A 16,486-nucleotide genomic window follows, 5' to 3' on the forward strand; every position below is an offset into this window, starting at 1 on the left:
TACTGACGTGTATTTAAATTAATTCTTAAAATACATGTGCTATGATATTGGCTTATTATTATTACATTTAAACTATTTAAGATAATTTAAAAATAGGGACAAATATGTACAGGTAATATTTATAATCAAAGATGTATAAAATTATATGAAGCTGGATAGTACACTCTCTTTCTTGATAAGATATAATTTCACCACTAAGTAAAAAAACATACCAGTATGACTAAAGCTGTTTTTTATTTCAGCAGTACAAACAACATTTCACAGTTTAAATTAAATTTCACAGTCAGTTCAGTTTTGAGACATAAATTTACAATTTAAAGAAAATCTTTAAACTGAAACCTACAAAATAGCACTGGTAAAGGATACATTATCTCCTCTATCAAATATTATAGCTGTTAGACATTGAAATGGCAGACGGTCTCCAGTAACTGACACAATCAGTCTCAGTAGTTTTATCACATGTCTTGATCAGCATACACTCCTAAAAAATAAAGGTCATCCATGATGCATCTCTAAAAACAAACGGTGCTTAATAGCACTAAAAGTGGTTCACTGGCTCGTAATCATAGGGGAACCATTTTAAGTTACATATACACTGCAAAAATTATTTTCAAGAAAAAAAAATCTTATTTTTGTCTTGTTTTCAGCAAAAATATCAAAAAACTCTCAAATTAAGATGCTTTATCCCGATGAGCAAAACAACCCAGGAAAACAAGTCCAGTTTTTAGACCAAAAACATCAAATTTAAGTGATTTTGTGCATAAAACAAGCAAACAAATCTGCCAGTGGGGTAAGCAAAAAAATGTTTTTCCTAAACACTGAATTCAAGAAAAATTTGCTTACCCCATTGGCAGATTTTTATGCACAAAATCACTTAAATTTGATATTTTTGTTCTAAAAACTAGACTTATTTTCTTGGGTCGCTTTGCTCATCAAGAAAAAGCATCCCAATTCAAGAATCCCCAGATACTTTTACTGAAAACAAGACAAAAATAAAAACTTCTTTTTCTCGAAATCATTTTTTACAGTGTAGCACATAATGTAGTACCTGTGTAGCACCATATTTGGTACTGTAGTGGTGCTATATCATCCCGTTCTTCTTTTTTTAAAGTGTACAAGAATCATTTTTGGCTGAATGGTTCCTTAAATAATCTTTAACATCTGAAGAACCTTTCTGTTTCACAAAAGATCCTTTAGATTATAAAAAGATATGAAATAAACCGTTATTTTAAGAACTTTTGACTGATGGTTCTTTGAGGAACCAAAATGGTTCTTCTATGGCAATGATGTGAGGGACCGTTTAAGCACCTTTATTTTTTTAAAGGGACAATAAGTAGGATTTACCACCATCTAGTGGCGAAATTGTATTTTGCATTCAAACGAATAGTGCTCTCTAGCGCCACGCTTTTCCAAATTCGTGTTGCAACTACGGTGAAAGGGGTATAAACGGAGGTCGGAGCCAGCTGCAAATGGGTGGGTTAGCAGCAGGTGGGTGGAGCCTTAGCCGCAAGTGGGCTGTACAAACTTCCAGAGGATTCACCGTCCCATTTGAAGCGTAAACTCCTCCTACTTGCACATTTCTGAAATCCCTCCTACTTGCGGCATAAGCTCATCCCACTTGTGGCATAAGGTCCTCCCACCTGCAGTCTCCGGGCTGCAGCGATATATACTTGGACTACGGTAGCCGTTATGTAATCACTGATCTCCTTGTCCATCTTCAGCTGGTTCACGTGTTCTGAATGAAAACGCGTTGGTAGGCTAGTGCTTTTTGTCCCTGTCTGCTATTATAGTTTATCAGTATGGCGGAACGACATGGAAGCCTCCTTGGACTTACCCGTTCAATGTAAGTAAAGAGAAGAAATTCTAAGCTTACAAAGAAAAGTCAGATCATTGGCAGAGGTCATTTGACACCAACAAGGACATATTTATGAATAAAGACATTGATTTTGACTAATAAAACACTTAAAACCCTACTTACTGTCCCTTTAAGAGTGTAAAAATACTCCTATCCTGAATGTTTGACAGTGAATTGCATTTGCAAAAAATAAGGTATTTAACTTTTAATATTAGATCCATTGAATTACTGTAAACTCATCATGGTCCTGCAGTAATAGCTTTCAGACTGCTTGTTCTCTTCATGATGTTGGGTACAAAGAGCAGTCCAGATGCCCTCTCAATGCTCTCAATAGGGACCAAGAAGCGTTCCAGTGGAATCTTCTCATCTATGGGCATGTTGGGCATCACGTAAGACCGCAGCTCTACATCTCCTCTTGCCTTTTCCAGAATCAAAATTTTAAAAAAGTGAGTCGGCACAGCAACGTGATTCTTTCCCAAAACTTGATACTTGACGTACATTTTCCCATCAGGCTCTTGTCTGTAGATGCAGGATAGGAAAAAAAGTTTAGATTTTACTTTCATCTTTCTGTGTTTTAGATATGTGCCTAATTTGACATGCAGAGCAGTAGTTGTTTTTTTAAACTAGTCTTGTATCAAGCCACTGGACATCATGGTGAGACTCATGACAATCTATTAGAATCACATAAAATAACATTTTGAATGAATAAGTAATTATATGAACTATATTTGGAAGAAGTACACAGTTATATAATTAAAATCATGATTTAACATAGCCTGATGGTTTGTTTCCAATAAAAGTTTGATGATTTAGATATCCATGCGACTTGCAGTGCATAATCAAGTTAACTCAAATATCTAAAATGCAAGAAGTTGTTTATAGTTTTTTGCATTAACTAGATACAGAATGCATATTTTACTGCATTATCACACACTTACCGGGGTAAGTAAAGTGGTCCAGTGCAGACAAATACATTGTGATAATGCTTAGTGAGAGAGCGACAATATTTCTCCAGGTTATTCCATGCATGCTGGTTTAGATGAGGATTCTGTGGGCAAAGATGTGCACAACAACAACAAAAATATTTTTTACCACTGAAAATATGCATACATATGTAATGTCCTCGTGGTTGTAAGACTTTAAGACATTGACAACATGAAAACAACAAATACATTATTATGACTGCTGGGAGTTGCTTGGATTGAGTAAAGCTGCGTTATCCACCCTACTCCAATAGGCGGAGTGTTGGGTTTGTGCTTGGCGGCACCTACCGGCAAATACGGGTACTGCAATACTTTGAGATTAGCGAGAGAGAGAGTGGTTTAAATATCGTTTTAATGAATTAAATCATTTTAGCCTTAAGTTACACAGTCTGTCCATTCAAATATTAAGATTAGTCAAATCAAATATGAACTTATATATTTCTGTTATAGCTCAGACAAAATCTGGCTCTGCTTTGCCCCAAAACTCCGCCTATGTTCACTCCTTCCTAAAAACCCCGAAAGGAGAAATTATCACAGCGTTGGTGGTATAGTGGTGAGCATAGCTGCCTTCCAAGCAGTTGACTCCATGTATGTATCGCTGCAGCCCGGAGACTGCAAGTGGGAGGAGCTTACGCCGCAAGTGGGAGAAGCTAACGCCGCAAGTGGGAGGGATTTCAGAAATGTGCAAGTAGGAGGAGTTTACGCCGCAAATGGGACGGCGGTGAATGAGAATGACAGGAAGTAGCGACAGTAATGAAAATAAACGATCAAATATCACGTTCCTCATCATGGTCTGATTTCTTACAGCTTTGTTATTATTGTGTGTGTCCAATACCACTCACTGTCAATGATGAGGTCACGTTTTACACCTTTTTTACACTTAAAGTGATGGCGTTTTAAATTCATCAGGCTGTAGGCCTTATTCAAACACATTTCTGAAGCTCCATATATCAATATCAAGTAAATGAACATATTAAAATGTGATGCAACTGGACTTAGTGAAGTGAATGTGTAAATACATGAAAAACATGTGGCTAATGTAAAATAAAGTTACCATCCATATTTACTGCATTTTTTTTAAATAGCAGACTAATGTTTTTCTGAACGTGTTACACTAAACACTTAAAATTTAGTCTTTTATTATTAAATTTATTCTTTTATTAAAATGTATTATTTTAATATGATTTCATTATTATATATTATGTATCTGTATTATTATTCTTTATATTCATAATCAGTTGTGTTATCTTATGGAGTGTTAAATGCCTGTGTTTGAATGCATGAGACTATAGATAGTATGGATCACATGTCAGGGGATTGAAAGAGGGTAATACGTTCTGATAATGACATGTCAGATGTGTACAGTTTGCAAAGCAAGTATACACTAAGAATAGTATCTTAATATAGGAGTGGACTGTGCCATGTGTTAGCATGACATATATGTTCTATATTTGAGATGCTTAAGCAACATGTTTTTCTACCTAACAAGGAAGTCTTTCTGTGATGTATAAAAGCTCAAACCTTACTGTACCACCCCAGAGAAACTGAGGGATGACGGGGTGAAAGGAAGGAGAATCAAAGAAATGTATAGGCTGTCATAAATAGAACATCTTTACTGGTTTCTCTCCTGACATATATATATATTAAAGATTTTTTCTTGGCAAGACAATTGGTGTCCGGACCCGTGAATCAAATAATAAAGGGGAAAAGGCTTAATTCCAAGTCTACATACACATATATTACATTTAAATTATTTTTTCAATGAATAAAATCATGTACAAGTCACTCAGAATTGTTTGCAAAAGTGTTTGTTTTATTTTATTATTTTTAGTCTTTGTAAGGAAACTATATCAGCTCACTAGAACTGATCTGCATGCAGTCAAATCTGCAAAATCCAGGATGGAAGGTTTTTGAATAAATGCCCTGGAGTTCATCTGAATATGAATGAACTTTTTTCCAGCATGTAACACCTGAGGTGAAAAAAAATTCACATAACATTTAACATTATCAATGATGTTCTTGTTATGCATTTTATTTTTTAATGTCAATATTTACTTTCTAGCCATAAGAAGTGTGCCTGATTCTTGAACTTGTCATCCCCAACTATGTCCCTGAACCTTGAGCAAGCCAATGACAGGGTCATGTAGGCAGCATCTTCTTCTTGAAGAACAACTTCAAGCAGTATGTTCTTCAGCAACGCTCCTGATAACTGAAAAGTTAGCACAGGCCGTTACATTTTTTTTAAAAAGCACATTATATAACATTCCACTACCTTGAAGATGAAGCATGATGGACGGTCATCATCTTTTAACAGTTTATCCTTAAAGAAAAATATAAGTGGATTAAAATTGTTCTATGATACACATTTTAAATCATCATTGCAATTGATTATGCAAAACAGAGGGCACAACTGGGGTTTGGTCTGCTGAAATGAATTATAGTTACATAATTTGAAACCCAGCAAAGTATATGTATTTTGTTTTATAGCAAAGTTCTTACTTTCATATGCAAGTTCAGTTTTTTTTTCTTCCCATAGGTTTCAGGGAGTGCAGAGCATTCTTCTTCTTCTTCTGAAAGAGAATTAGAATAAAAACGTGATAAAATTATCCATTAATTTTTTATTTGACAAAAATATCAGCAAAATATAAAAAGCTGACAATACCAGCTACAACAGCTCATTTTCTCTTTCTCCCATGTCTTCCACAATTTGATTGTCATGCAACAAAAACAAATAAAGTAAGAAATAGAACAAGTTCAATATCAAAATTAATTAAATGCAAGGATGCATTACATTGATTACAAATTAAGGGAGAGCGGGGTATGTTGTCACACTTTTCACACTGTCTAACATTTACTGAGCACCATACATCAAAATGGTATAAATCTCATACCAAATGAAAGAAGGAAGTCTTGGGCACATATGTTGTATTCATAACATCTTTATATCTTATCTCATTACAGAGTTGTAGACTGTTGAATAGTGACTGTGCACTTGTGACAATTTGCCCCATCGGAGGGTAAGTTGTCACACTAGGGCGGGTAAGTTGTCACACTAGATTATCTAAAAATAAGAACACAACTACTTAATTGTGAATATTGATTTTAATTTTTAAACTCAAACCAAACTGGAAATATAAACATCCGTGCCTGGAGAATCTGGAAAAACAATTATTTCAATCCAAATAATGCACATTTCAATTAAGTGGCAAGACCACTTTACTTTGAACTTTGGTTCAAATGTTCTATGGCTTTCACATAAAACCAGATAACTGAATGGAACGCTGCAGATAACTTGCTTAACTTAACATGTTTAACCTCTGAACAAAACAGATGCCCTGTATGACTAATAGGACTCATCTCCAGAATCACAATTCTGACACACATAAATTGCCTGGCCTGAGGTGCAAGCATCATGGGCCCGATTGTTGCATTTTACACATATTACCCAGGTCTCCTTTGGACGACTCTTTGAAAATGGCTCTACACAGACGAGGCAGAAGCACTCTTCATCATCTGATGATGACTCTTGCATGATTTTTCTTCTTTTAGCTGCCTTGTTTTTCATAGGTCCAGATTTCTGCTTCCCTTTCTTTTGAAACAGCTTTTTGCTAGATTGAGGCTTATTCTTTTCTATATCATGTTTTCTGAGCATGTTCGATGTGTTTGTTTGTACAGGGGCAAGTTGTCAGATGTGACGACTTGCCCCAAAGTCATTGAGACAACTTGCCCCATACTTACTTGTGTGCTAATGTTGTCTAAATCTCAAGTTTAGCTCATCATATCACTTTAGCTAAAGTATCAAAAGACACTTTACGGTCTCCTCTATTTTGTGCAAAATAATCATTTTAAACATTCACACCTAACAAAGTTGTATTGCATAAAATGTAAAGTGATTTTTTTTAACTTTTTAAGCAGAAAAATAAGAAAATTGTGCTAACCTCAGATTACAGTGATCTTGACCACATGTGAACAGGAAGTTCACTATAGAAGAAGAAGTCACATAAAGTGGCTATTTGATTTTTGAGATAGAGCCTCTAGTGTTGGAGTTATTAACAGTGTGACAACTTACCCGTGTGACAACTTACCCCGCTCTCCCCTACAGTAAAGACTTTTGTAAATATAGAAACAATCCAATTAATGGTCCAATTTTAAATTATTCACCAATGAATACAACAACATTTCAAAATCTTGCCAACCCCTAATAGTATTAAGAAAAGCTATTAAAGGAGTTTGATAGAGCAAGTAGTGTTTACACCTGCTGATTTTTATCATCACTGAAACACTCTTTTCACTCAAAGTGTCTGCAGAATATATTTTTACTGAAATAGTGTTATGAGCGAGTCACTAAATCATTCCGTTCCATGTCTTCCCAAAACAGTTTACAGACTGAACAAGATTTCTTTACTTCTTTAAGAGTTTCTTAAAACACCACGTTAAAAGTACAGCTAATTTTTTCACACTTACTTAATTTTCAAGCAAGATGGCACACCACCATTTTCTATGTTCTTCATGTTTAGCTGTGTACATAAAGTAATGAATTAGTACAATTTTCAATTATATTAAAATGCATATAGCTACAAAAATAAATACTTACTTCAGTGAAGTCAAACTTCTGTCCCAGAATAACATACAGTGCATACTATAATACGGTATGGAAAGACACACCAAAAAAAGTTAAATGGTAACAGCAATTGATTACACCTCGATGTTCCTCATTTACAGTACGTACTTGCCATCAAGACAAACACTCCAGTTATTTGACAGCCTTTGTCCTGCATTGTCCTAGCAATGAAATCAGACACACCATAAATTATTAATTGATGTTATAAACACACAACAACTTGTAAATTAAGAACTTTATACATTACAGCAGAAGCTGTGATCATAGTCATGTGGAACATCAAAAAATATCTTTTACTGATAAGTGAACCTAAAACACAATAACATGCGTTTCACAATTATTTCACTGATGGTTATGAGTAATACATTTTATAAAATAATTATGATATTAAAACAAATGTTTCAATTACATTACATTACATAACATTATGGATTACGCAGAAAAAAAGCATAACTACAATGAAAACTTTTAAAAATTAAAAGTTTTAAAAGAATTGCATGCATTGTACAATTAAATTAGGAGTTGTAACGTTATTGTAATATCAAATCCATTTATAAAACGTTTAAGACATTTACAATTTGAAAATCAATGCAGACCTAAAACGTACAAAAACTACACAACCACAATACCTTATTATTATGGTCTTCAGAATCCATAATCTGGAGAGCAAATTGTAGAAATGGAACGCAGAAAAGATTTTGTCATCCACGTTACAGATTTTGTAATTTGTGTGCTAATAAAAAAACTACAGAAATGTATCTGGATACACTTTACCCTTATCTTTTTTAATACATCAAGACTAAAAACAGCGTACAAACGCCATTATAAAATGGTCTTCTTCAGAACTTATAATGCTTTTTTACAAAACTAAAAACTGTAAAGCAAGCTTACACCTTCATTTCAACAACACGCTAACATGTGAAAGCGGGTTTCTTCTTTGTTTTCTGATCGATCGCAACAAAACTTACACATTAGCGCCACCAACTGTGGAGCATAAACCAATAGCTGCTACAGGTGATATAAATAAACCAATCAAAATCCTCTGGAAGTTTGTACAGCCCACTTGCGGGTAAAGCTCCACCCACTTGCTGCTAACCCTCCCATTTGCAGCTGGCTCCGACCTCCGTTTATACCCATCTCGTTGACCCGGGTTCGATTCCCGGCCAACGCAACAAACTTTTCTACTTTTATTACCTTTTAACTTGTTAACAACTAGGAAATGCTAGACGCGTGGATTAAATTCCCATGCAATGCACAGCTTAATGTAAGTAGACTTCAGATGCGAACAAAAAAATATTCAGCTGTCAGGTCGCACTCACCTGTGGTGACACATTGCTCAGGTAAAATGTGTCATCCATGGCTTTCTGACTCCACTTGTGATTGGCAGCTGCAGCTAAGTGACCCCTGTCAAACCCACTGCCTTTATAATCAGCATTGCTCGACCTGTGGTAAACATGTACCGAATCGTCTTCCTTAAACTCGCAGAACTTCCGGTCCGACGTCCCGGTTAAAGTCTCAGCGTTGAGCTGCTCGATGACCCACGCCGCGGTCCTGTTTCTGGGGTCATAAGAGGTCACGTAAGACTCTCTGGACTTGATGTTGGACAGTGAAGGGAAACCGTACTTCATGGCAGCTGTGGATTTATTGACAGCGATCTGTCCCGGTTGATAGGGAGTGATTTCTGTTGCCGCATTCACGCTAGGTATAGGGATGATCGGTAAACGGTCAAGAAGTCCGTTGCTCGTGTCTTGAGCTTTATTATGGCGATCGCCAGCTCGTGTCAAAGCGGCACCAACACCGATGCCAACTGTCAAGGACACCCCGGATAAAAGCCACCTCGAGCGATAAACACGATGCATCGTTCACTTTCAATAAATAATAAGTAATTGTATCTAAAAAAAGTGTCTGCAACTAAAGAAGGACGTGGTAGTAGTTAACCCGCCGTATTTACATGACCCACGTGAGTTTAGTTTCACCGGCTGAATTATCCGTGTGACGTAATGGAAAATGTGTAGTAGTCGCTGGTTTATGACGTCAGATCTTTCCTTAAAGAAAAAACACCTGAGGGCGGGTTTTTTATTTTTTATTAATATTAAGTTACTGTTTATAATGTTACATTTTTATGTTACTGTATTTTCAGGTACTGTATTCTTAATAAAAAAAAAAACACCTGAGAGAGTCTATCATATTGTTAATTCAATTATAGGGTGAGATTTAATAAATTTTAGATGATTGGATCAGTTTACCCTAATTCATCTTAATTTATTAATAAAATTTCAATCCAAGTTAATAACAACTCTTAACGATTAAACAAATAATTAATTTTATAATCAGTAAACTTTTATATTACTGATAAATTATTAAGAGCTATTGCGTGTATCTCCTATTTTTCCTTGATTTAAAGTCTCAACCAAAATTGCTTTAAGTGTTTATATAGGTTTTTACCACCCTGACAGTACTTATGTTCTCCCTATAAAAAGCCCTTAAAGGGATAGTTCACCTTAAAATGAAAATTCTGTCATCATTTACTCATCCTCATGTTGTTCTAACCTGTAGAAATTTATTTTTTCTGATAAACAAAAAATAAGATTTTTTGATAAATGATGGTAAAATATTTTGATAAATGATGGTAAGGACACAGTTGACGGTACCCATTAAATTCAATCATATTTTTTATCCCTACTATGGAAGTCAATGGTCACTATCTGCTGTGTGTTTACCATCATTTCTCAAAATATCTTCTTTTGTGTTCATCAGAAAAAATAAATTCATACAGGTTAAGAACAACATGAGGATGAGTAAATGGTAACAGAATTTTCATTTTAAGGTGAATTATCCCTTTTATCACGTCATCCTCATAATCTGAGGGAATTCAATAACACAAACGTCAGTAAGTATTAAAAATCCATTTGATCAATTTTGAGAAGTTTTGTGGTGTTGGTTTGTCTTACTTTAAATGACAGTAACTGGTAACAGCACAAAATGTGTAAATATTAGAAATGTATTTTAATTTTTAGCATGATGTATATACGCTATGTCTTCCAAAATTACAGGATTTGATTTGAAAGCATTAAAAATATTAACAATAAATTAAAAGTAACTTTACACCTTCATTTAAGCTTGTTCCAAACTGCACTGCTTTAAAGACATACATTGTTAAACTATTATTTTCTTTTATTAAGCTTATGTGTTTTTTTCTCAAATAAGCATACAGGCTATTTCTGTGGGTAGTTTGTATTTAAGACATGCTTGCTGTTTGATTTATTTTGTTTCCAGAGCGCAAAAGTCTCTACCTGGCATAAACAGTGCTGACTCAAGATATGTGGATTCATTTATTTCTTTATTTACTGTAAGTGCAGGTGGAAGCAATGCAAATGGCTCAGCACATTGAACTGTGCTTCAGTTGATATGATCTCATATTTACTTACTGATATTAGCTGAAGAGATTGTAGAGTCGGTGAAATGCAATGCACATATGCATCGATTGCTTTTACAATGCCAGCAGTATGCATAAAAGACCAAGTCTAAAGAAAGACAATTCACTCGGCTCTGATATGCTTTCTGATTGTCAGGTTTTATTTGTTTATAATATTTATTCATAGTATTGTACTTACCCTGGCTCATTATGAATGTAAAGCATGTGGAAATATGAAATGCATCAAAAAGCTCATGAGCCGCTAAGATTTTGGCATTCTCTGAGACTCACACAAGAGAAAAATAATTGGAAAATTAACCAAATTGCTTATGATATGTGATGTGTTTTAACTTTTAAGTGAGTCACCTTGCTTGACAGTGCCTTTCCTCCTAAGAAATGCTTTTGTGTAGATGTTGTTTTACGTTTGTGGGACATTATGGTTTCGAAATAAACATTTATCAATACTGTTATCATCATAGGAGTGTGTTAAATGGATAGTTAACCCATTCTGTCATCATTTTCTAAACTTGTATGAGTTTTGTATTTTGTTGAACACAAAAGAAGATTATGGTAAGCACACCGCTGATGGTAACCATTGACTCCAATTGTAGGAAAACAAATATTATGGTATTATAAGTATTGTGATAAATGACGAAAAGATTTATTGATAAATGATGGTAAGCACACAGCTGACGGCACTCATTGAATTCCATTGTATTTGTTTTCCTACTATGGAAGTCGATGGTCACAATCAGCCGCGTGCTCACCATCAACCACCAAAATATCTTCTTTTGTGTTCAACCGAAAAAAGAAACGATATGAAGATGATGGCCTAATTTTCATTTTTGGGTGAACTATCCCTTTAATAAGCAATCCCAAAAGTTTGCTTCAGTAAACGAAAAAGATGTACAGATAAACACATGCCAGTATCAAGACGGCGTGTGGGTTATATTGATCTTAAGCTGTGCATGTAATGTATTTATGCTTTATTTATGGCATGAATGGAGATGCTGTATCATCAAATATAATTTTACCATGGTATGACTACCATATACACTGCAATAAAAGCTGCAATGTCTTTACAATGGTAACATTTACTTGGAACAAAAATAACAATTTCTACAAAAAATATGTAAATAATAATCATAATGTACAATAATTAATATTTCCTTTTAGATAGATAGATAAATTTATATATATTTGTTCAATGTAACTATTAAAAACTTGCCTTTCTCTACATTCCAGCATAATGTAATCTCACACAACAGCTATCGTTTCATCTACTTTCCACAACCTCAATGGCATTTGACAATAAAATTCAAGAAAAAAAAAATGCAGCAATGAAAGTTAAATGTAAAAAACGAGTCTTGGAGAGATGAATAATAACTTGGCATAAGTAATGATATCGACCATTGTTCATTAAAACAAGCTGGCTAAGTGCAGTGCTTGTATCTCGGTGAGCGTCAAAACTACAGAGAAGTGAAAAAATGCAAAAGAAACGTAACCTCATCTACTCTATATATCTTATCTGTCCTTTTTAAGTCCGAGTTCATGTAGAGCGAGTTGAAACTGAACGTGATTCCTTGTTTTTTGGTATAAAGTTCAGGCGATCAGTGATGCGAGCACTTAGACACTCATCCAGTGAAGGCGTTTTGACCTCTCCAAGAAGACCTTTCCAAGATTTCAACACCGCGAGGCCTGGTCTGTACGGGATTCAGGCCTCTCTCTCTCTCTATTCGCAGGGTTCAGCCCTTTGGCCTGCGTAGATTAGGATCGATATCAGGACTAGGATGGGTTTCTAGGCGCTGGCTTTAAGCAGGCTGTTGGCAAGAAGGCAGAGCATCAGCGTCAGGGTGCTGAGGTAGCAGGTCGATGCACCATCGCACCCTTTCTCGCCCTGACAGCGCGGCTGCTCGCACAAGACGCCCTTAAAGTTGGGCGGACACACACACTTCTGGTTCTGGATGCAGGAGCCGCCGTTCTGACACAGGAGAAACTCGTCGTCACACACGTTTGCTAAAGGAGGAGAGCAGAGGGCGATTCAATTAAAATATGTTTCTATAGCAGTCTTTATACTTGTGCATTGTTGCAAAGCAGTTTTATAGAAAAACACATTTGTAAAGACAAAAGAGTTTAAAGATTGCACTGTCAGATAAGAAATGCTCTAGTCTCTAGCTGGGGCAGTAGCCTTTAAAAAAGTTCTTAATATGAACCATTTAGGTACAGATATGTATCCATTTGGTACCAGTATGTACCTTTGAGGTACAAATATGCACTTGTTGTACTTGTATTAGTATCAGGTGCAAAAGTGTACTTTTTGAAAAGGTAGCGCCCCAGTGACAGCTTGGGACAATTTTTGACCATTTTTCTGACAGTGTAGGAAAAGATATAAAAACAGGAACATTATAAAATAAATGGTACTGTTGAAAATGTTATAAGATTATATAAAGGACCTAAATAAAACAAAATAGTTCTCTATATGATTGTAATTGGACTGTTATATCCAATAACATATTCAATAGTTCTCCCAAATATGAATCGTATTAATCCCTAAATATTCCCTAAAGAGTTCTCTCACCAATGTATTGTTTTGATTCAGGAGACATAACGTTTATTAACCTGATCGAATCGTCATATTTTGGTAAACTATTGCTATTAGAAAGTTAAGTAAATTAGAGCTGCAAACCAATTAATTGCGACTAATCGTTTGCAGAATAAGAGTTTTTGTTTACATCATATAATTAATACATACACATTTAAGAAAAATTTAAATGCGTGCATACATTTTTATATTTATATACAATTTATATTATATATAATTATAAATACTTAATATATAAATATTTTTTCTTAAAATTATACATGCGTGTGTATTTATTAGAGCTGTCAAAAGATACATTGGGATTAATCACATTCAAAATAAAAGTGTATATATATATAGTTTATATATATATATATATATATATATATATATATATATATATATATAGTTTATATATATATACATACACTAGTTTATATTATATACATACCCTAGTCAACATTCGAAGTGGATCAAAACCTTTAATAAAAGTTTACATAAAACCAATCCCTAATCATTCTTGTCTTAGGACAACTTTGATAAACCTTTTTGATCCACTTCAAATGTTGACTTGTATATATATATATATATATATATATATATATATATATATATATATATATATATATATATATATATATATATATATATATATACATACTGTACATACATACATACATACATACATACATACATGTAAACATTAATGTGTGTGTATTTATATATATATAGTTATACGTTTATTTTGCATTTAATCGCAAGTTTTGACAGCCCTAGTATTTATATATACATGATTATTATACACAGTACACACGAAAACTTTTATTCTGCAAAGGATTAGTCGGGATTAATAATTTTGCAGCCCTACAGTATACATATCTGTATATAAGCCTATGTCCGATTGTATTGATATCTATACATGCCTAGTCTCAAAAATGTCATTCTTGCTAACTCAAAATATCTTAATAGAAAGATGACTGAATTTATGACAACAACATCAATTTAAACCATTTGAAAAAGCAAAAACAGGCCAAAGAGAGGATTCCTATCAGTTGTGATGGTACATATCTGAAAGGGTGTGACTTTGGTTTTGTTCACTCTGTTAACACTGTTTTAAAGTCCAGTCTTTAGGAACGGTTTTTGCACTGTCAGTATTTAAGTGATGAAATCTGATCCCTTTGTTCAGACATTATCCGGTGTATATACATCGATCGACATGGTAATGACTCGAGCGTCAGCACGTCTAACTTATAAAAGACATAAGAGTGCCTGTCAGTGTGATATGGACAGATGGAAACTTTCCATCTTTCCATCATAGGATCTTGCTTTGGCTTTACAAAGTGCATAAGAGTATTTAGGCTTTACTGTATTTACACATGCATGCATATACAGTAACAAGATGTTGAATTAGTCATAGACTTACGCATATGTGTTTATTAAAAAGTAAGGAATCACCAGCATTAAACAGCATTTTTAACCAGAAATGTCATTAAGGGATATTTTTATATTATCCTGGGAAGATTTTAGGTTTTTATTAAAATATTAAAATGAAAAAGCTTTTTAAAACTTCTATCTGAAGTTTATATTTTTAATATTTTTATGTATTGTTAAATAATATTACTATATACAGTAGACCTACATCTTTTTATTTGTGGTTATATTAATATTATGGTTTAGTTGAAGTTGTAGAGATTACCAAAAAATATATTTATCTTATGTGGCATAAAAAATGAAATAAATAAACAGTAATGCATATACTGTATCTAAAACTGCTGATAGTCTGTGTCTTAGACTGCTGACTTATTTGCTACACTACATTTATATGAGGAACATTTTTCCAATCTTTTGCATTTAGCACTTGTTTACTAAACATCAATTGGATGTTTTTATTATGCAGTTTAAATGTCTGTGATGTAAATAAAAAAAAGTAACATACAATGTATATCTACATATACAGTATCATATAGTGACTGAGACGCAACTCAATGATCATTCCTTGCAGTATTTGAATCAGTACAGGGTCAGAAAAAAATGGTCCCTAGCTGTCACTGGGGCAATACCCTTTAAAAAGGTTCTATTATGTACAATTTTGGTACAGATGCGTTTACATTTGGTACCATTATGTACCTTTGAGGTACTAATAGAAGCTCTATATGTACAAAGGTGTACTTTATGAAAAGGTACTACCCAGTGACAGCTATGGGATCATTTTTTGACCATTATTTCTACGTGTGTATTATGTGCATTATTTCCACACTGTGTTTTACCACCCACCAACAGCTATAATTCACAAATGCTTTAACCAGAAGGTAACACAACAACAAGGAACTCTGTGTGGTACAACATTGTTACTCATGTTTAAAATGAGTAAAATGTCACCCATATGTTTTTATTCACAGTTTACATGTGTCTTTAATGACTAAGCCTATTATCATCATTGCTTTATGAAATAACAGTACAGAAAGTGTGACTTACGCACGCAGCCTTGCTTCCAGGTATAACCAGATAGACAGTCGTCACACTTCTGTCCCACGGTGCCATCTCGACACTGACAGAAACCAGTGTCATTACAGCGGGCGTGCAAGGAGCCCAGCTGGTTACAGTTACACTCTGTGTATAGAAAACATTCAAAGATGGCATAGATTGTATCAGTTTTAAACCTTGCCTATGACATGTCTTAAAGGGGTCATATCATGAGGATTTGGTTTTACAATCCGAGTTAGAGGTACACTGTAAAGAAATTCCGTAGAAATTACAATGTTATTGCAGCTGGGTTGCCGGTAATTTACCGTAGATTTAAATTTATGTTATTTACTGGCAAGAGTTTGTTCAAAGTTAAATACATTTTAAATATTAACAAGTCTTTATCTTTACAGAATAAAACTATACAATAACAGCCTCATGCAAAGCATTCTGGAAACCAGAAATAACCTTTTTCTGTTTTTTGCTTCAGATTTTGTTTCCAAGAATGTTTTGCTTGATGCTGTTTTTTTTATTTTACTCTGTAAAGACAAAGACCTGCAAATGTTTA

The 16,486-nt window shown here is 34.2% G+C and overlaps 2 protein-coding genes across 6 annotated transcripts in view; both read right to left on the minus strand.

Moving 5' to 3' along the window:
* Positions 1-215: 215 nt before the first annotated feature.
* On the minus strand, positions 216-9,483 carry endog (endonuclease G). Of its 4 annotated transcripts, none has more exons than XM_073868070.1 (4): positions 8,779-9,483; positions 2,794-2,903; positions 2,085-2,374; positions 216-481 (listed from the first exon to the last, which is right to left on the minus strand). In XM_073868070.1, exons 1-3 carry the CDS (start codon positions 9,316-9,318, stop codon positions 2,095-2,097), a joined length of 930 nt encoding a protein of 309 aa, XP_073724171.1. In that variant the 5' UTR covers positions 9,319-9,483; the 3' UTR covers positions 216-481; positions 2,085-2,094. The 4 variants fall into 4 exon arrangements, with proteins under 4 accessions (XP_073724171.1, XP_055023744.2, XP_073724170.1 ...); XM_055167769.2 differs by having other exon boundaries at positions 2,059-2,374; positions 8,779-9,482; XM_073868069.1 differs by lacking the exon at positions 216-481 and adding an exon at positions 1,120-1,191 and having other exon boundaries at positions 2,059-2,374; positions 8,779-9,482.
* Positions 9,484-10,782: 1,299 nt separating this feature from the next.
* The window catches only part of ntng2a (netrin g2a), a 90,543-nt gene continuing 84,839 nt past the window's right edge, over positions 10,783-16,486 (minus strand). For both annotated transcript variants that reach the window (XM_073868074.1, XM_055167766.2), the window contains 2 exons: positions 15,931-16,065; positions 10,783-12,890 (listed from right to left, as the gene is read on the minus strand). In XM_073868074.1, coding sequence (XP_073724175.1) covers positions 12,673-12,890; positions 15,931-16,065 — 353 coding nt within the window. In that variant the 3' untranslated portion in view covers positions 10,783-12,672. The remainder of the gene's footprint in view (positions 12,891-15,930; positions 16,066-16,486) is intronic.

Source organism: Misgurnus anguillicaudatus, chromosome 5 (assembly GCF_027580225.2).
Source record: "Misgurnus anguillicaudatus chromosome 5, ASM2758022v2, whole genome shotgun sequence".
Lineage (NCBI taxonomy): Eukaryota > Metazoa > Chordata > Actinopteri > Cypriniformes > Cobitidae > Misgurnus > Misgurnus anguillicaudatus.